The sequence below is a fragment of the Pangasianodon hypophthalmus genome, chromosome 19 (assembly GCF_027358585.1).
Source record: "Pangasianodon hypophthalmus isolate fPanHyp1 chromosome 19, fPanHyp1.pri, whole genome shotgun sequence".
NCBI classification, from domain to species: domain Eukaryota; kingdom Metazoa; phylum Chordata; class Actinopteri; order Siluriformes; family Pangasiidae; genus Pangasianodon; species Pangasianodon hypophthalmus.
In genome coordinates this window covers 15,461,982-15,478,570 of record NC_069728.1, presented here as the reverse complement: position 1 = coordinate 15,478,570, position 16,589 = coordinate 15,461,982, and the positions used below count along the sequence as shown (strand labels likewise).

Sequence of the window (16,589 nt, the reverse complement as noted above, 5' to 3'; positions counted from 1 at the left end):
GACTGATATTATTTCCTTTAAATGTGACCACAATTTGAGGCTGTTTTTAAAAATGTGGTTGGATCTGGGGTGGTAGTTGATATTTTGGAGGTGGCCACTGCTTAGCTCTGCTCCTGCTAGCTACTACAGTTGACAGGTTTAAAAAAAAAAAAAGCAAATATTTTCCTATTCAGTACATATTGAATACATATCCTATTCAATAAACGGTATATCAACAACATACACATCCAGATTCAATGATATATATACACACACACACACACACACACACACACACATACACACAATAGCTTTACTCTGCAACAGACTGTATTAATGTAAGCGCTGAAAATGCTAATTTGCCGGTGGCTAAATCTCTACCAGTTGAACAAGCGAACAGTTGTAGGAAGAACAAAGAGAGTATCTCCACACGAAGTGATTTCTAGTACTTAGGAGTCACAAAGCAGTCAGTCAGACTGCAAACAGTATAATCCTGCAAGCTGAAGAAGGCTAACTTGCTATAATAATAGTGATGCACAATAATAGCAGTAATAACAGAGCAGTGAATGTCACTGTGGGCAACACAAGTCATCGATTACCTTGAAAGGTACCAGCTAGATAGTTATATACACTAACATACACACACGCACACACACACACGCACATACTGAGAGTCCTATGCATATCTGAATTCTACTGGGAAATTAATGTGCTAAAAATAGTCACTTTTGCAATGTTTTCTTTTTAATTATTTAAGGGCAGCCTGATTTCATTAAAATGTATATGAATTTGACTGAATGAGGGCAGCATGGTTGAATTTTGTTTTTGTGTGCTCATATTTTTTTTGTTAATTGTTACTAAGTGTCTCACAATCAACAGAATTTCATACATATTTCTTTCAAATTCAAATTCCGATAAGGTAACAGGAGAAGTACCTATTGAGCCCAATAAACCAGCAGTATGGCTTTACTTTTACAGCTACAAATTTACTTTTACTACTTACAAATTTTTTGATTTGATCTGTGGTTTGTAAGGAATTTGCGCCCAGCATTGATCCTGGGTACAGACTTGAGTATTCAGGTGAAGTGTAAAAATGTCCAACAGACCTGTTTGAACTTTGATGGAATACGACTTTAAGAAGTAAAGCTGTTCATGTCCGTTCTGTATCCTGCCATCTGAAGTCTTATTAATCCTCCTGAGCACTGATTTATAGTGGCACTTCTCATGGAGGTCTCTCTCCACATGTTGGCAGCTACCTTCCCATTCAATAACGTGACATTTCAGTTTAGTGCTGCTTCGGGCCCCAGATTAGAGCCGATCATCATTTTGGTTCCTCTGGCGAGCCCATTTTTTTCTGCCTCATCCAAATGCAAACGAATATTGAAATGAATTGTGTTCATTAACTCTGAGCCTCATCATGATGAGTTTTATTCAGTTGCTGCCCCCTTTGTCCTGGAGCCATTAACAATATCGACATTTGTGGCAAACAAGCCTTGGTGCCTCAGGGACTTCTCTGGGTGATATCAAGGAAACTCCCACTGTGGTTTCAGAGTAAAATACTTTCTCTTTGATTTATTATGTTTTATGTGCTCATATGCACTGGGAGGCAGACGCTAAGGGTGCTCATACTGCCTCAAAAAAAAAGAAACTCAGACCATTTTTAAAATATTAATCACACTTAAAAGAGTAAATTAAATTAAATTTGTGATCCAAACAATTAGGCAGGAGATAGCCTTGAAATGATTTTTAGTCATATACACTTTGAGATGTTGTCACTGAGCACTTAATTCAGAGTGCTAAACCAGCACAGCTAACGGGCCCTTTTGGCAGCAAATGACCGTTGAAATATTAAATTGAGGTATTATTGCAAAAATGGGCACATCATTGCAAAAATGACTGCAGTATTTCTGGAAGATAGCACTCCCCTGCTGAGTGCGAATCCCAGAGGTTTTATTGTGTATGATAGCTTAGAGCTGTGTTTATTAGCTTTTATTTGATATTGTATGTGTATAAGCAGTATGTATACTTATTACATTGGTACAAACCTTCATTTTGCAACTAGTGATGGTTACATAGCTAAAGATGTAATAAATATTATAAGAAAAAATTGTAATAAAAATATCATAATGCTTAAATTATTTAATACTTAGTGATGTTTAGGGACTTGTCAAGGACCATGAAGCATAGCCAGGGGTTCATGATTATGTTGCATTGGTGGAAATCTAGCATTAAAAAAAAAGTTATGCCTATAAATTATATCAACTGGAATAAAAAAAATTTGTGTATGTGTGGAAAGTTCAGAAATTGATTATATATTGAGCCTAATATTTTGAATTGTTGGATTATGTTATAAATATAACATCTGTACTATAAAAGAAATCTGTACTGAGGGGGTGTGTAAACCAAAATCCTTGGTAACAGTTTACAGGATATTCATTATATGAAATTAAAATTGGATACAATCTTTAAATCTTTGTATCCCATTTTAATTTGATATCATGAATGTCCTATAAACTGCAAAGAAGGGCTAGATTTACCTTTAAAGCACATTATCTCAGGCATTTATCTTAGCTATTAAGCTGTTGATGGGTACATGTGAATTAATAGAGTCAAGAGTTGTCATTAAAGTTGCAATATATCCCACACTAATTACAACGACTTGATTTATTAAATCAGATAAAGTTATAATAAATTATATATAAATATTATAATACATAATAAAGTTACATGTATCCCATTACTACATGGCAGTTGCACGATTAAGATATGCCTTAAATTAGTATTTGGATTAGTTATGTCTTAATGTACATGTTTCTAAAATTATATAATCAGCTTGCTAATTCGCTAGCTTGATCACTTGACGACTCATTGAATTAAATAACATGTCAATTATTATGACAAATATAATAGTTAGCTACATAAAATCTACTCGACACATAGCAAAGTAAATTACTAATAAATTATTAGTTACTAACTAGCTAGCAACTATTGTGCTAACTAGCTGCCTTGATGACTAGCGAGTGAGAGTGCAGGCTAATTGATTTAGTTGCTAGCTAGTTGGCAGTATAAAATATTGAAGTTACACTGGTTTCTGTGCAGATGGAGAAATCTGATAAATAAAATCTGATTTAAATAGATCTCATTTTATTGTCAGGTTTATTTTGAAAAAGTAATTCCTCATCTAATGAACTTCACTTGAGCTAATAAAGTGTTAAAATAACCCGTAAGATGTCAAGGCAAGCTTAAGATGTATCCCAAGTTTCCGTTTTATATCATTTCATTTTCTTTCAACAAGAGCAAAATCGTGACGTCTTTATCTCGTTTGCTAAAATCAGTTCCATGCTACTGTACATCCATGTGTGCTAACATGGGGAGGGTGTTTTTTTCTCCATTAGTGTTGCTGAAGCTTCGCTGTGAATACAGGTCAAAGAGCGAGCGGTCGGAAGGACAGTTGTGCCTAGGAGATAATGAACAACATTTTTCATGTTCAGCTGTATGCTCTGAGAGCAGCTACAGAAGCTCTCCACGGAATAAAAAAAACCTCTGCACTTAAACACATCGTCTCTATCACAACACTAGGGGAACGATGCTGGAAATCATGAGCATGGTGCGTGACAAATGGTGTGTGTAGCCTCAAATGTCAGACATGCGTCATCCGCAGTGGAGTGTCAGTCCCGAGCGCAGGCCAAATCGCTGTGACAGCTTTGGAGTTGTCTGCATTTTTCCGCAGAGTCTAATTGGCCGCATGTAAATGCACGTCCTTGCTCTGCTTCAGCGGCACGGTGTGCGGAGTACCCAGAGTTGTGTGTCTTTTTCTTTAAGCTGTCTACCTCAATGCTTAGTTTTTTGTAACAAGTGCATGGTTTTTGTCACGTTTGCTTAAATGGTGTCCTTAAAGAGACTCCAACAATGTCAACATCAAAAGTGAGCAGCTGAAAATATTTGCTCAGTTCACTTTAAAATCATTTCTTTCCTTCTGGGTAAGCAGAAAATATTACTGTCAGAACAAGTTTAGAATTTTTTTTGAAAAGGTTAGCAGTTCTGAAAAGATTCAAGAAGAGAGCGTGAAGATGCTTTTAAGCTTTGAAATGCCATTTATGGATCAAAGACATACATTCTTTATCTAACAGCATTGTCAAGAATGGAATAAAACAAAATGGAGTGTGAGGTTATAGGAAATTAATCAGCGACAGGGTGGTGAGATGCAGCCTGACCCCAAAGTTAATTACTTTTCGATTACTGCCCATCCTGAAAACGTTTTATTCCTCTTATACCACAGCAGTTTTCCAACTTTGATGATTTTTATTTATTTAAGAATGACAAGTCCTACACTTCATCCGTTTATAATTACATTTAATGTCTGCAAACAACTTCATTCATTTCATTTAATATCTGTGAACAACAACATGATAACAGTCATTCCTCACCAGCCTCTCTTCTTTTCTTTCTCTTTTTCTTTTAGTTCTCTTGAAGTTAGACTTCAGAGAAGAATTTTCTATGTTGGAAAACCTAGTTTTAGTAAAATTACAGCTTTACGTCTGACTGTTACACTTGAGACTCCTTCCAAATGTTTAATATCTCCTTACAGAATGCTTCAAAATATCAGTGATTAGACACGAATTTAAAAATAATTATTTTTTCTTAAATATTGGAACAAGTGCCTTCACCTGAAACTATATTAAACGCCATTGGAAATGCTGTCAAACTGTTGTTACAGAAAATTAATCAAAACCTTATCACCTTATCAACACCAGTCAGAACCGAGAATTCTTTGCACTAGATTTAACTTTTGAATACATTGAAATATTAGTTAGTGTATCATTGTACACACTGTGTACATTATGTGTCACAAACTGTTGGACATTCCCCTTTATGAAGTAAAGAAAAAACATAATAATATCATAACCTAATCATAAGCTTTAATGATTTGTGTTTCTTTGTTACCTACAGCAGGGGTTCTTGAACTTTTTGCAGCCAGGGACCCCTAAGAAACAAAAGGAAGCACATTATTATGTGCATATCTCACACTGTTGGCTGGCTGTTATGGCAGTGAAGGATCCCAGCGGATCTAAACTGCCCACACCTTTCTGTTCTTTCATCGACCTGGCTGCGTTTCTTCTCTTTCATCCTCCCTTGCCTCCTCTTTCACTGCTTTTGTACAGATTTTTTCTCTGTGATGTTTTGCTCTGTTCGGCTACTTTCGCTTCTTTCATGATTTTATAATGTACTGTCCTTTCTCCTGTCTAATCATTTCTGCCCTGTTATGTGGGTTTATAGTAATTTGCCATGAGGTGTTCAATAGTGCACGCACATCAGGGAAGAGCACAGCCAGGAGTATGTCAGCGTGCGGTTTGGTTAATCATGAAACAGTGCATGTTTGATGAGCTATATGTAATTGCGTCTCCGCAATGTTCTGTGATGGTGGATTATTACTTACCATTGTAGCTGTGGATGTGAAATTGGCTGGTGAGCAAGAAGATAAGTTCGATTATTCACAAAGTGAGAAATGTTCATATACATACTGACGCATATGTTTTTGGAAAAAATGGTGCCAGCAGAAAACGTCTTGCTTTTACATGCCAAATGAAAAAAAAAAAAAGAATATGAGGAAAAAGCAATTCTTCTGCCAGATATTCGCCATCAAGAGCTTTCTGAAATGGCCTGTGGGGGAAAAAACAATTCTTGTGGCAGATATTCGCCATCAAGAGCTTTCTGAAATGGCCTGTGGGAAACTGGTGTGTTGCCAGAGATGGCTGGCTTCTCAGAGGTTGCACAAATTTTGTTTGATGGAAATAGACACAATAGTCAAAGGAGGTGTTGTGCAAATCAGCCTTTGTTCTTGGGTTGTTTTGTGGAGCAGCTTGCTGAGTATGTAGACTTAGACATAACACCAGCCCAGAGATCTGGCAAACGTTAAACAAATTAATGGGAGCTGTGAATTTTCTCTCAAGCACTGCGCTTAATAGTCAGGGGTGGACAAAGGATAAATTCATTAGCTAGCCCACCTGCTAAGTAAAAACTCCAATTTGTAATAACATATTGCAAGCAAGTTAGTTAATTGAGTATATTGATACAGTCTAAGGAAAATGAACAAGTTGATTATTTATTATTCTCTAATAACAAAGTTGCTGAAGTATCACGTCATGTTTGTGCTTTCGATAAAAAAGTCAACTGTTGGCCAGCATTTCTGCCTTACATCACGTGTAAAAAAGTTATTATTTAAGCCTGGCTAGTGTCTTTATTTTCACTCAATATGTTTAACCATGTGGTTCTTCATTCAGATCGCACCAGCTTTGGAAGGACGCATTATAATTACAGCGTCATTGTGTGTCACACCACAACATTAAGTTTAAACATTCATACCAAATGAAATATTGCACATACAGCTGCACTTTATACCACATATGTAGAGTTCATACATTTTTTACTGTCTATCTTATATATTTTTCTTTTTCTATGTCTATGTAAGTAAATTCTGTTTTTATGTAAATTCTGTTTAATGTCACCAGACAGTCGTGAAAAGCATTTCACTGCACGTCGTACTGTGTATGGTTGTGTGTGTGTGTGTGTGTGTGTGTGTGGCCGATAAAATTTAATTAGATCTGACGTTTTCTTTTGGCCTACTGAGAAACTATGAATTAAAAAATTGCCTAAAATACAAAACCTGCTTGTCCCTGTACCTGGGCTACTGATTTGTTCATCATTGTAATATAAAATTCTGCACATTAACCATGATCAAGATCTCTGATTCCTGTAGTATGCTCAGGATGATTCTTAGGAGAAGTGTCCAGGATTATTGATGGATCTAACTGATTAGTGTTCACTCTGTAGCTCATACCATATGTACACTACAGCTCGCTCGCACTTGTTTGAATTCAGCATGGAGTGTACTCTCTATTCAGCCTGCCATTCCTGATTGATTGGCTTTTGTCTCACTGATTAAAACGAGCTCTTGTCCCCACACACCAGAATAAATACAACGCAAGAGAGAGAAAGAGGGAGAGAAAGACAGAGACAGACCCTTGGTTTAAAAAAAAAAAAAAAAAAAACTCATCTCAATCAGGGACTGGATGCTAAAGTGTGTACTTTACGGAAATCAGCCCTCTTTACCATGTCCTGCATCTCTGGTACAGAAAGGCTTAATTTCTTCAGTTAAGGACTAATCAGGTCGGCATATGAAAATTGAAAATCTAATGAGTAAACTGGTTTGTTTACACAGTCCACTGTATGTAATTGTAGTGAAAGGCATACATCTTGTTTCTGTTTATTACCAGGAAAAGATGCAGACATCGGTACAATGCTTTTCAGCCATTATTCTATAGAATAAACACACTACTGTGTTAGAAATTAGATATCATACTGAGAGTAAGGCACCAGAACTCCAAACTGCATGATCTTCAAGTTCTAATGGATTACAAACTCATTTGCTATATTTACATACAGCCGAAAAATCAAGTATAATCCCTCAGTCATCCAACAGAATTAAAAATCAGATTGAAACAGATGGATAATCCGGAATAATAATCAGCATGTCACCTTTGGAATTTGATTACTTTAAAATCACTGTGTATACAGTGGGGTCCATAAGCCTGAGTGAAACCACAAGTGAAAGAATTCCTTAGTATTTGGTACAGTATGTCCCTCTTTTGCTTTAATGACAGTGTGCACTCAAGCTGTTATGGACTCCACAAGTCTGTGTAAAACCTGATGATCCTAACAAGGTTAGAGCAAATCCTCCAAAGTGTTATTTGAACATGTGCTTCGACAGAAGGGAAAAGACTCAAGAAAAATCAGACTTTTTTTCATTAAAAAAAAAAAATAGCATATCACAAATAGTGCCCTAGAAATACTGCAGAATATTGAAAATTCAAGATATTGAACATTTCCTTTTATTGTTGTAAATCTTTCAAAATTCTAAAACTTTCTGTTTATTTCCAGTGTTAAATGAAAAAATGTACATTTTTTTTTCTCTTTCGCAAGACCACAGAGACTTCGTGAGTGTTATGGCATACTTCACAAAGTAAATGTATCTTCCTTTAAAGACAGAGGATAGAAATGTGAAACAAAACTGAGGAAGTGCAACAGATCTAAGACACAAGATTAAAAAAAGGCAAAGAAGAAAAAAAAAGTAATAACAGTAACAGTCTACAACACCTATTCAAATGAGCAAAGTAACATGTTTTGCATTTTCATCTTAATGAATATGGAATGTTGGACGATTTTACCTAACAGTGCAAAATACAGGCCCGAGTGAAATAGATACATCTAATAGATATCAAAATACATCACTCACAGTGTGATTCACTGCAGCCTGACAGTCACTTGATTCTGAACAATTGTGAACAATGATTGTGAGTTTAAGATAATACCAATACTGGGCAGGTATTAAATTTACAGAAGCCTGTTTTTGCCATTTAAAGGCAAAATTAAACCATTACTTTATTAACATTTCTTCAAGCCATGTATTAGCACCTCAAAATCATGACTTAATATTACAAATAAATGAATAAAAACATACATTTTGGATGTGTCAAGATGACTAAGAAAGCTATGTAGCAAGGATAACGTTATGATAACGTTAGAAACACATGATGAGCAAATCTTAGAGAAAATCTCGAAGTAGATACTTTGAGGACTATATTATTTGCATTATTTTAAGTTGAAGCTGTCACAGCTGCTGTTCCCAACCATATTGTTGCATCTAATTGCTTGAGTATTATCTGATAAAGCTGTCACATTGTGTGAACGTGTCACAGAAAAGCAGGATGAACAGGGCCTCAGGGGCCATATTAGCGATAATGGGGACGTCCTGTCTTCATCCAGAGCACTCAGTGCCAGTCTATCCAAAAGACCTTCAAGTCTGTTCACCCTTTGCCTTCCATTGCACTGAAGAATCTCAGTGCTTTACCTTCGTTGTGGATTCTGCCAGCAAGTCTGGGTGTCTGGAAAAGCTTTCTGTGTCAGTTCAGCTCTCACAGCATACTCAATAACACTGTATAAAAGTGCAGGACTTCGTGGTATTCATTGTTTAAAAATAAGGTTTCATTTCTCAAAGGTTGTATACTATTAATGAGCTCCATTATGCCCATATTTAAGGTCACCCTACTGTGATTGGTCAAATTGTGTAATGTGGTGTGAAGGAAACATAATATGCATAAAATGTGCATACTGAGGAAAAATAATATGCATAAAAATTAAAATACAATCATTTGATTAAATCGTTTGTGAGCATATGTTGTTTTCTTTTTCTTTTTTTAATGAGTCTATAATGAGCAATTATTTTTATTTAATTTTGTACTAAAATTTTTTTGTATTTTTTTTTAATGAGGCTGTAATGAAGAGTTGAAAAGCAGCTTTCATTTGGTAGATTTTTATTTTATACTTATTGTTTTTTTTTTACAAGACTGTAATGAAGAGCATCTATTTTTATTTATTTATTTAAATATTTCTTTTTAGGAAGCTCTAATGAAAAATTAGATTTATTTATTTATTTATTTAGCTCTGTAAATCTCGTCTAGCAGGTATGGTTTCATTTAGCGACTACCTTTTCACTACGCTTTTCAAATGTCATGGAAATGCTGAACTGCATAAATTAATGTTATTTTGTTTACCTTTCATTCTGCTCTACACCTCTAATCGCTTCTGAAAGTGGTCTAATGCACCTCACACAGGCAGACAAATTTTCCCCTAATAAAGGTTTTCGTAGCGTCACGAAGGGCTTAAGTGTCAATATTTCACATCCTGGTTTCTCAGCCTGAGTTGGTTTCTGTTGAATCTGTTAAGGAAACAGATGGTAAAACATCAGCCATCTTTTAAGCCGTCTGCTTTATGAAATGATTAGTGAGGCAGCATGGAGAGGTGCCAAAGCAACTGGAGAGAACGCACAGGATTCAGGTGTGTGTGTGTGGCGGGAAAAAGTGCTCTGCAATTACGGTGAAAAAACAAAGCCAGCTCCAAAGGTGTCTTCTGTGTCATTGAGTGCTGCAAGTCTCGGCAAAACATTATAGCGTAGTGCACAGAGGGAGGGCACTGCAAAGTGGAGAATTTACACCAAAATACAAAACGTGCCCACCTAGGCTGCATGACAAGAGTGTGAAAATGTCTTAATTAGCCATATCCTTCTTAATAACTTTGCCCATGTGAGGCGTGCCAGCGGTGTTCCATGTCAGCAGAGCCATGTTTATTATGATGGATGATGCAGGGAGTGTGTGCAGGATGCACTCGCTTGCCAGATGTACACTAGCAGTAGCTCGTGGTATGGGAGAGACAACAGGAGACAAGTCCCAAGGGGGTGGTCACCAGCTGGTCAGCGCTGAACCTCAGACAGCAGGTGCTGATTAACTCTGTTCTGCTCACTAGCTAGTAATAGATGTCCCATTGACCTAGACCATGTCCTTATATTTTACAGCAGTATGTTGTAAAATGTGCTCCACACCATAGACTTTTGAGTTGAGGGCAAAAGTTGCACACCCTTAATTAAAACAATGAAACCAACAAGGGTGCATTCATTCATACCTAGGTTGGTTGGTGAGGACTACAAGTTTAGTCCATTTTTATCTGTGTAGTGGCATGGGAAAACCTTTAACAGGGTCAATTCTATTTTGACAATTTCCAATTGAATTTCCTAGGATTTAAAAAAAAAGAGAGAGAAAAAAAATCAGTGTAAATATTCCAGTCATTATCCCACTGAAAGACCATACCTACCTCTACATTTCTATCTGAATCTCCTTATAGAAGAGCATTACTGCAATATTTTAAAGAATTCTATGTTTATAATAGAAATTAAATTCTTACATTGGTGATCAGTCTCACTAGTGGCATTTTAAACATGAGCCTCGTTTTCTTCTCTTTATTTCACTGATCTCACACATCTGTTGAGTAAACTTCTCATAAGTCATTTAAATCTCTGGGCCATTTTAAAACTTTGCCTGCCGTTATCTGTACAGAGTGTGTATGTGCTCTTTTGATGATGATGTGATGGCGCAGGAGCATCATGAACATTTTGACAGCCGTTATCTGATTACAAACTGAATTGATTAAGCCGTTTCGCTATTGCACATAGCTATCCAACAACCTGCTCAAGTCATGACATTTATCGAGTGTGATAAGCACACTTAGCTAGCTAGGTTTTAGAATCTTTAGGGTTAAACCACTGCTATTTTTAGGGCAGACAACAAAGACAAGATTAGAAATTTGAGTTTTTATAGTATATTGTTGGCAGAATTTTTAACTGTTTTCTAGTGACACCCAACAGGTTTTCCCAGACAACTGTCCACCAGACAACTGAACCCTGGTCTGTCAAAATTCAGTGTCCTCAGTCCTCATCCAAGGGAACCATGGTTCAGTTTGTACTGGTGATAACACAATTTTATGTTACTCTGCATAAAAATAATGTGAAATGGATTAAGTGCATCCATCACTGCAGTACAAGCACAAAAAATTATGCATCTGGGTCTCTGGGTTAATACAGAAAAATAAAGAATACTCATCCCCGCAGAACAAAACTTACATATTTTAGAACGCATGGAAATCAGTTCACATGAATTTGGTTCATTTAAATGGCTTAAAAAAACACTTTAAGGAATATTTTATCGCATCAAAGAGGAATAGAAATCGATAGAAAATAGTGTATGTAGAAATGTCAGACATTAGTATTCACCTTAAATTGCGTGTCTTGCCATTTTGTGAATGCATCTAAAAAGCATTTTAAGCACAAGTACCATGAGTAATATTGCCACATTATTAACTACTAGCTAACACTTATTCTGTTCAGTGTTCTGATTTTTCTCTAATAAAATACGCCTGTATGACATTCATGTGGAGGCAGGTGGATGTAAGAGCGAGCCGTTTATTAACAACCCAAATCAGCAGACAAACCTGTGGTCAAAAACAGGCAGGGGTCAAACGGGCAATCAAAATCTAAAAGAAGAGAAGAAACAAACAAATGAAAAAACCTTGAGAAACAAGGAATAACAAACAAAGACTCGACCACTCAAAACCATGCAAAGGAACAATAAAACCTCACAAAACTAGGCAGTGAATGACCTGAAATAAGTAGACGAACATAAATGAGGGTTAAGAGGAACCAGGTAAGTTCAATAAGCAGATGAGTGAGAGTGAGATAATGTCTGGAGCGGATTGAATTGTGGATCTGTGGTGGCTTCTGGATTGGTGGTGGATTCGGATATGACATGACATAAGAAAAACGATGATTTGATCTTATAAGAAAAGTCTATCAAAGCCCATCCAACAAATTCCAACAAACTCAACAGCAAAGACTTATATGCTGTTGTTGCCGGTTTTACATTAGATAACCAAAACCAAAAGTAGTTTATCTATTTGTAGATAAAGCAAATAGTTTATCTATTTGTAGATAAACTACTTTTGTTACCCAGTGACTAAGGAGAGGTGGGGGGTGCAAACTTTTGCAAGCAAATGTAACCCTCAGCAGGTTTTAATAGTACATTTTTAGGGTCAAAATTGTTTGAACAGAATCTCTGTCATATAAAGCTTATTGTTTAAAAAGGATAGTTTTTACTTATGAAAGTAATTAAACCACGCTCAGAAAGTTTCATGAATCATTCTGAGGAATCATTTTGACTCAAGCAGAGGGTAAGTGTTAATAGAAGCTACAGTACAGGCTGATGATGATGAATTTGTGGCACGAAGTGATGCCCAGTTATGTCAGGATTATCTGCAGACTTGTTTTTCTCTCACTAAGTGTGTGAACTTAGTCATACTGACATCTTAAAGTGACTCACACAATGTGTTTGACACTGAAGCCAACTCACAGCTTTTTTTTAACACATGCTCAGGTTAAACATTATCCAACATTATGACATGAGTTTCTGGGTCCGGGCTGTTATTGGTGGTTTTTTTTGTAGTTGCTCAGCAGACAAATAAGTAAGTAAAGAATAACAACCCTACTCCTTATTGTTTTCATTTGGTATGTTTAAAGCTAACACACTTCACAGTGGTACGACACACTTCGGTGCTTCCTAATCCCACTACCTGCTGCACTACACACAACGGCCGAGGTGTGATGAGACTGACAAAATGACGACAACTGAGCTGCATAGTTCATCACAGAGCTTTTTTATAGAATCTCCTTCTAGCACAACACACAGTCACATCAGTTATACATGAAGGAGAATAAAGACGCTAGCCAGATTCGAAAAATATCTTTTACGTCCAATGCAAGGACAGGATACTGGAGCTCATAGTCAAGGGTGCAAAAAAATGGGTGCACATGTGCTATGCTACATGGACTGTTTTTCTCAGGATCAAGCTTCACTGTTACATTAAACATCTATGAAATTTCAAATTCAAAACTAAAACAAGAAGTTGAATTTGCTGAGCTCAGTTTTACTCATAAAGACCCAGCCACTTACCTAAACACAACAAAATACACGAGATCAACCCCAAATCCAGCACTGTACTGACTTTTAAAATGATCACAGTAGGCTATATTCACCTCGCATGCTAGTTTGAAACTTGAAGAGAAAAGTTATGAAGGATAAAATAACTTGACTTGATATGAGGGACATCATCCTTGTGAATGGTGAGAGCAGAGTTTACAAAAGATTAGGACTGCTCACGTTACATAAAAATGAAAAAAAAAATTCTGTTGAAATAGACTTTCCAATGTAGACACTAAAAAGTCACTTACTTACAACAGTATTGGTACTCAAGGACAGTTTTTTTTTTTTTTTTTGAAGAGATAGCAGGCTATAGAAAGCAAGTGGGGCCTCAGAAGGCATTAGCATTAGCTATGCTATTCCCAATGGCACTAGGTACAGCTTCATTGGGAATAAGACCTGACATTTTTCTTCTCCTTGCCTCGGAATTAGCATTGCTTGTTGAACCAAGAAGCTGGACTTGTCACTTTTAATTTGCAACCTATGTGTGCTCTTGCCGTACGATGGCGAGTCCCTCATTTTGACCCCAATTAACCCTCATGTTCTGGTCACTACTTAGAAATAGATGTGTCATTGACCTGGGCTGAATTTCAAAAAGGCCTAAACATAATCTCCGTAATATAAATATGGCTTTAAAAATGATTTTTCATGTCCATAACAGAAGCATATGAACTTCCATGATGGAAAAAAAATGTTTCTGTAAGATGCAAGTGTAGGCATGAGGTGGAGAATGCAAGAGCAAATAAAGTGTGTTTATTTGGGATATTTTAATAATCAAGGCATTAGTATTGTAATATTCTATGTGTCTATTCCATGGTCTTAATATACTGACTTATGACCGCCACAATTCTTCTTAATATTTCTTTTTTTTTCATACATCTTAACTAGCTTTGCTGTGTAAAATTGCATGCATTTAGGGTCCTGTAAAGATATTTATAACTGTAATCATAGTCAAATATGTGAGTCCCAAGGTCACAAGTTGTCCGATAATCTGTTCAAATACAGATATGAACAGAAGGTGCACTATGGATTTTTCTTTCTTTTTCTTTTCTTTTTTTTTTAAGAAAGCTTAACCAGAAAGGTTAACGGGTTGAGACTAGAGGTCTGCATCAATAAATTATTGCAGGCTAGTACAAATAGCAGAAAATATTGTGGGCAAAAGTAATAATTGTGTGAGCAGGATTACAAAACAGTCCAGCGTACATCTCTAGGTGAGACTAAGCATGAACTCGAGTGATGTAGCTGAGTCTATGTCAGGGGTTTCTCCAGTGTTTCCTAGTGTTACTGCAGTGTTACTGGTAGGGTTTAATATTAAATAAAATAAACACTTTGGGTTTATATCCGAATATACATAGTTACATATAACATATATACTTATAGTCAGTGCATTACACTCCTAATTTAGGGTATAAATACACAAACTATAGAGAAGGAATGGGAAACAATTGTGGAAATACCCAATCACCAGACAAAAGACAGGAAGCTGTGACCATATAAGGGATGTGGAGGGGGAAATAACGATAGACTGGGATGCAAAATATGATGGGTCAACAGGGACAGAATTAGGGCGGACGTGACAGTTCCACATTTAGGAGAAATTTTAAATGTGCCTCCTAGCACAAAGCAGAAAATTCATCAGCAGCAGCTCATGAACAGAGCAACACCAAACGAATGTAAAAGGAAATGGAATGTGACTGCAGCTACACGTGGTTCATTCCAGTGAAAGCATGATGGCATTGCATTGATTTCTTCCTATATGATTTCTGATTGTGCTTTCTTTATCCTGCAGGCTAGTTAATAACCTGGTCTTATATTTAATCTTATCTGTTTCTGTTACAGATTAGCATTTTGGAACGACAAATATTTGACTTTCTTGGTTACCAGTGGGCGCCGATCCTCACGAACTTCATCCACATCATCACAGTGATTCTGGGTCTGTTTGGGACGGTGCAGTTCAGGCCGCGATATGTCACCGGGGTGAGTTTATACATTAGAGAGACATTAATATTCTTACGAAAGCAAAAACAGGGGTTACTATGGAGAACTGTTTGGATTTTACTTGTTATGAAGAAAATCAGATTATCTTAAAAAAAAAAAAAAGATTTTTTCACTACATTCAAAAAATCTTATTCAGTACTGTTAAATCCTAAAACCTTGTTATTATCTTAATAAGAAGGTGGAAGCTGATCACTGATGCTGTAAATATGCTAAATTCTGTTAGTGAAGTTAGGAGATTTTCAGTGTTTGTTTGTGCCAAGCTAATGCCAAGCTAATTCTAGTGTACTTCCTCATAATCTTTCCAAAACTGCTAGAGTAACACAGCTACTGTTAAAACACTAACAAATGGACAAGCTACCGTAAATGCTGGAGTAGCAACGCTACCGTAAGTACACTAATAAATTAGCTTACTATATGTAATCTGTTATAATTAATGTTAAATTCTTTTGCTGGAAAAATGAGGTATTTGAAGCAATATCAGATGCTTTATCTATCCCGGGAATTCTGGGTGCAAGGTGGGAATACACCCGGAATTGAATGCAAGTCCATTAAAGAGCTTTAGGTAATGTATTCTTAAATAAGAGTCACTTGGGAACAATCTCTTAGAAATAGGGGTTCTTTAAAGGTTCATTGGATAATTAAGGGTTCTTAGCTTCCTAAATGGGTTCTGCTTGAAACCCTTTCTGATAAGGAAACACTCTGTTGTAGAACCTTTAAAGTGTCCCCAAGATGGACAGCCAGAGAACCCTTAAGAGAAAAGGCTATTATAGATATCAAACTCTGTAGTTCTCAGAACTTATCTTGCCCCTTTTTGAAAAAAAAAAAAAGTCAAAAAAAGCTCTATTTCAGCTCTATTTACATCTGCTAGCGTGTCCTGCACATCTGTATTCAGCTATGAAGCTGCTGATATTGTGACTGTATCCGATGGCACACCACTGAGGACAATCATTCATTTTCAGCAGGATGAGTATCAAAGTCCTGATAATGTGTGATGTGTGATGTCTGGCTGAAATTAAGCCCCTTGTTATGACAGCATGTCAGTAAAATGAGGTATAACGGTCATTTAAAATCCAAGCGGTTTTTTAATTTTTTTAGCCTGTGTACTGCTGCGAGATATCGATGTTCTGAAGGACAAGGTTATCACACTCAGGCTCTGTCAGCTTACCAATATAAAGCAGATTTTTTTTCCTGCCT

The 16,589-nt window shown here is 36.5% G+C and overlaps 1 protein-coding gene across 3 annotated transcripts in view; it reads left to right on the top strand.

The window, feature by feature from the left end:
• nkain2 (sodium/potassium transporting ATPase interacting 2) overlaps positions 1 to 16,589 on the top strand; it is a 193,821-nt gene that overhangs the window by 54,532 nt on the left and 122,700 nt on the right. For all 3 annotated transcript variants that reach the window (XM_026922588.3, XM_026922591.3, XM_026922589.3), the window contains exon 2: positions 15,237 to 15,374. In XM_026922588.3, the coding sequence (XP_026778389.1) occupies positions 15,237 to 15,374 (138 nt within the window). The remainder of the gene's footprint in view (positions 1 to 15,236; positions 15,375 to 16,589) is intronic.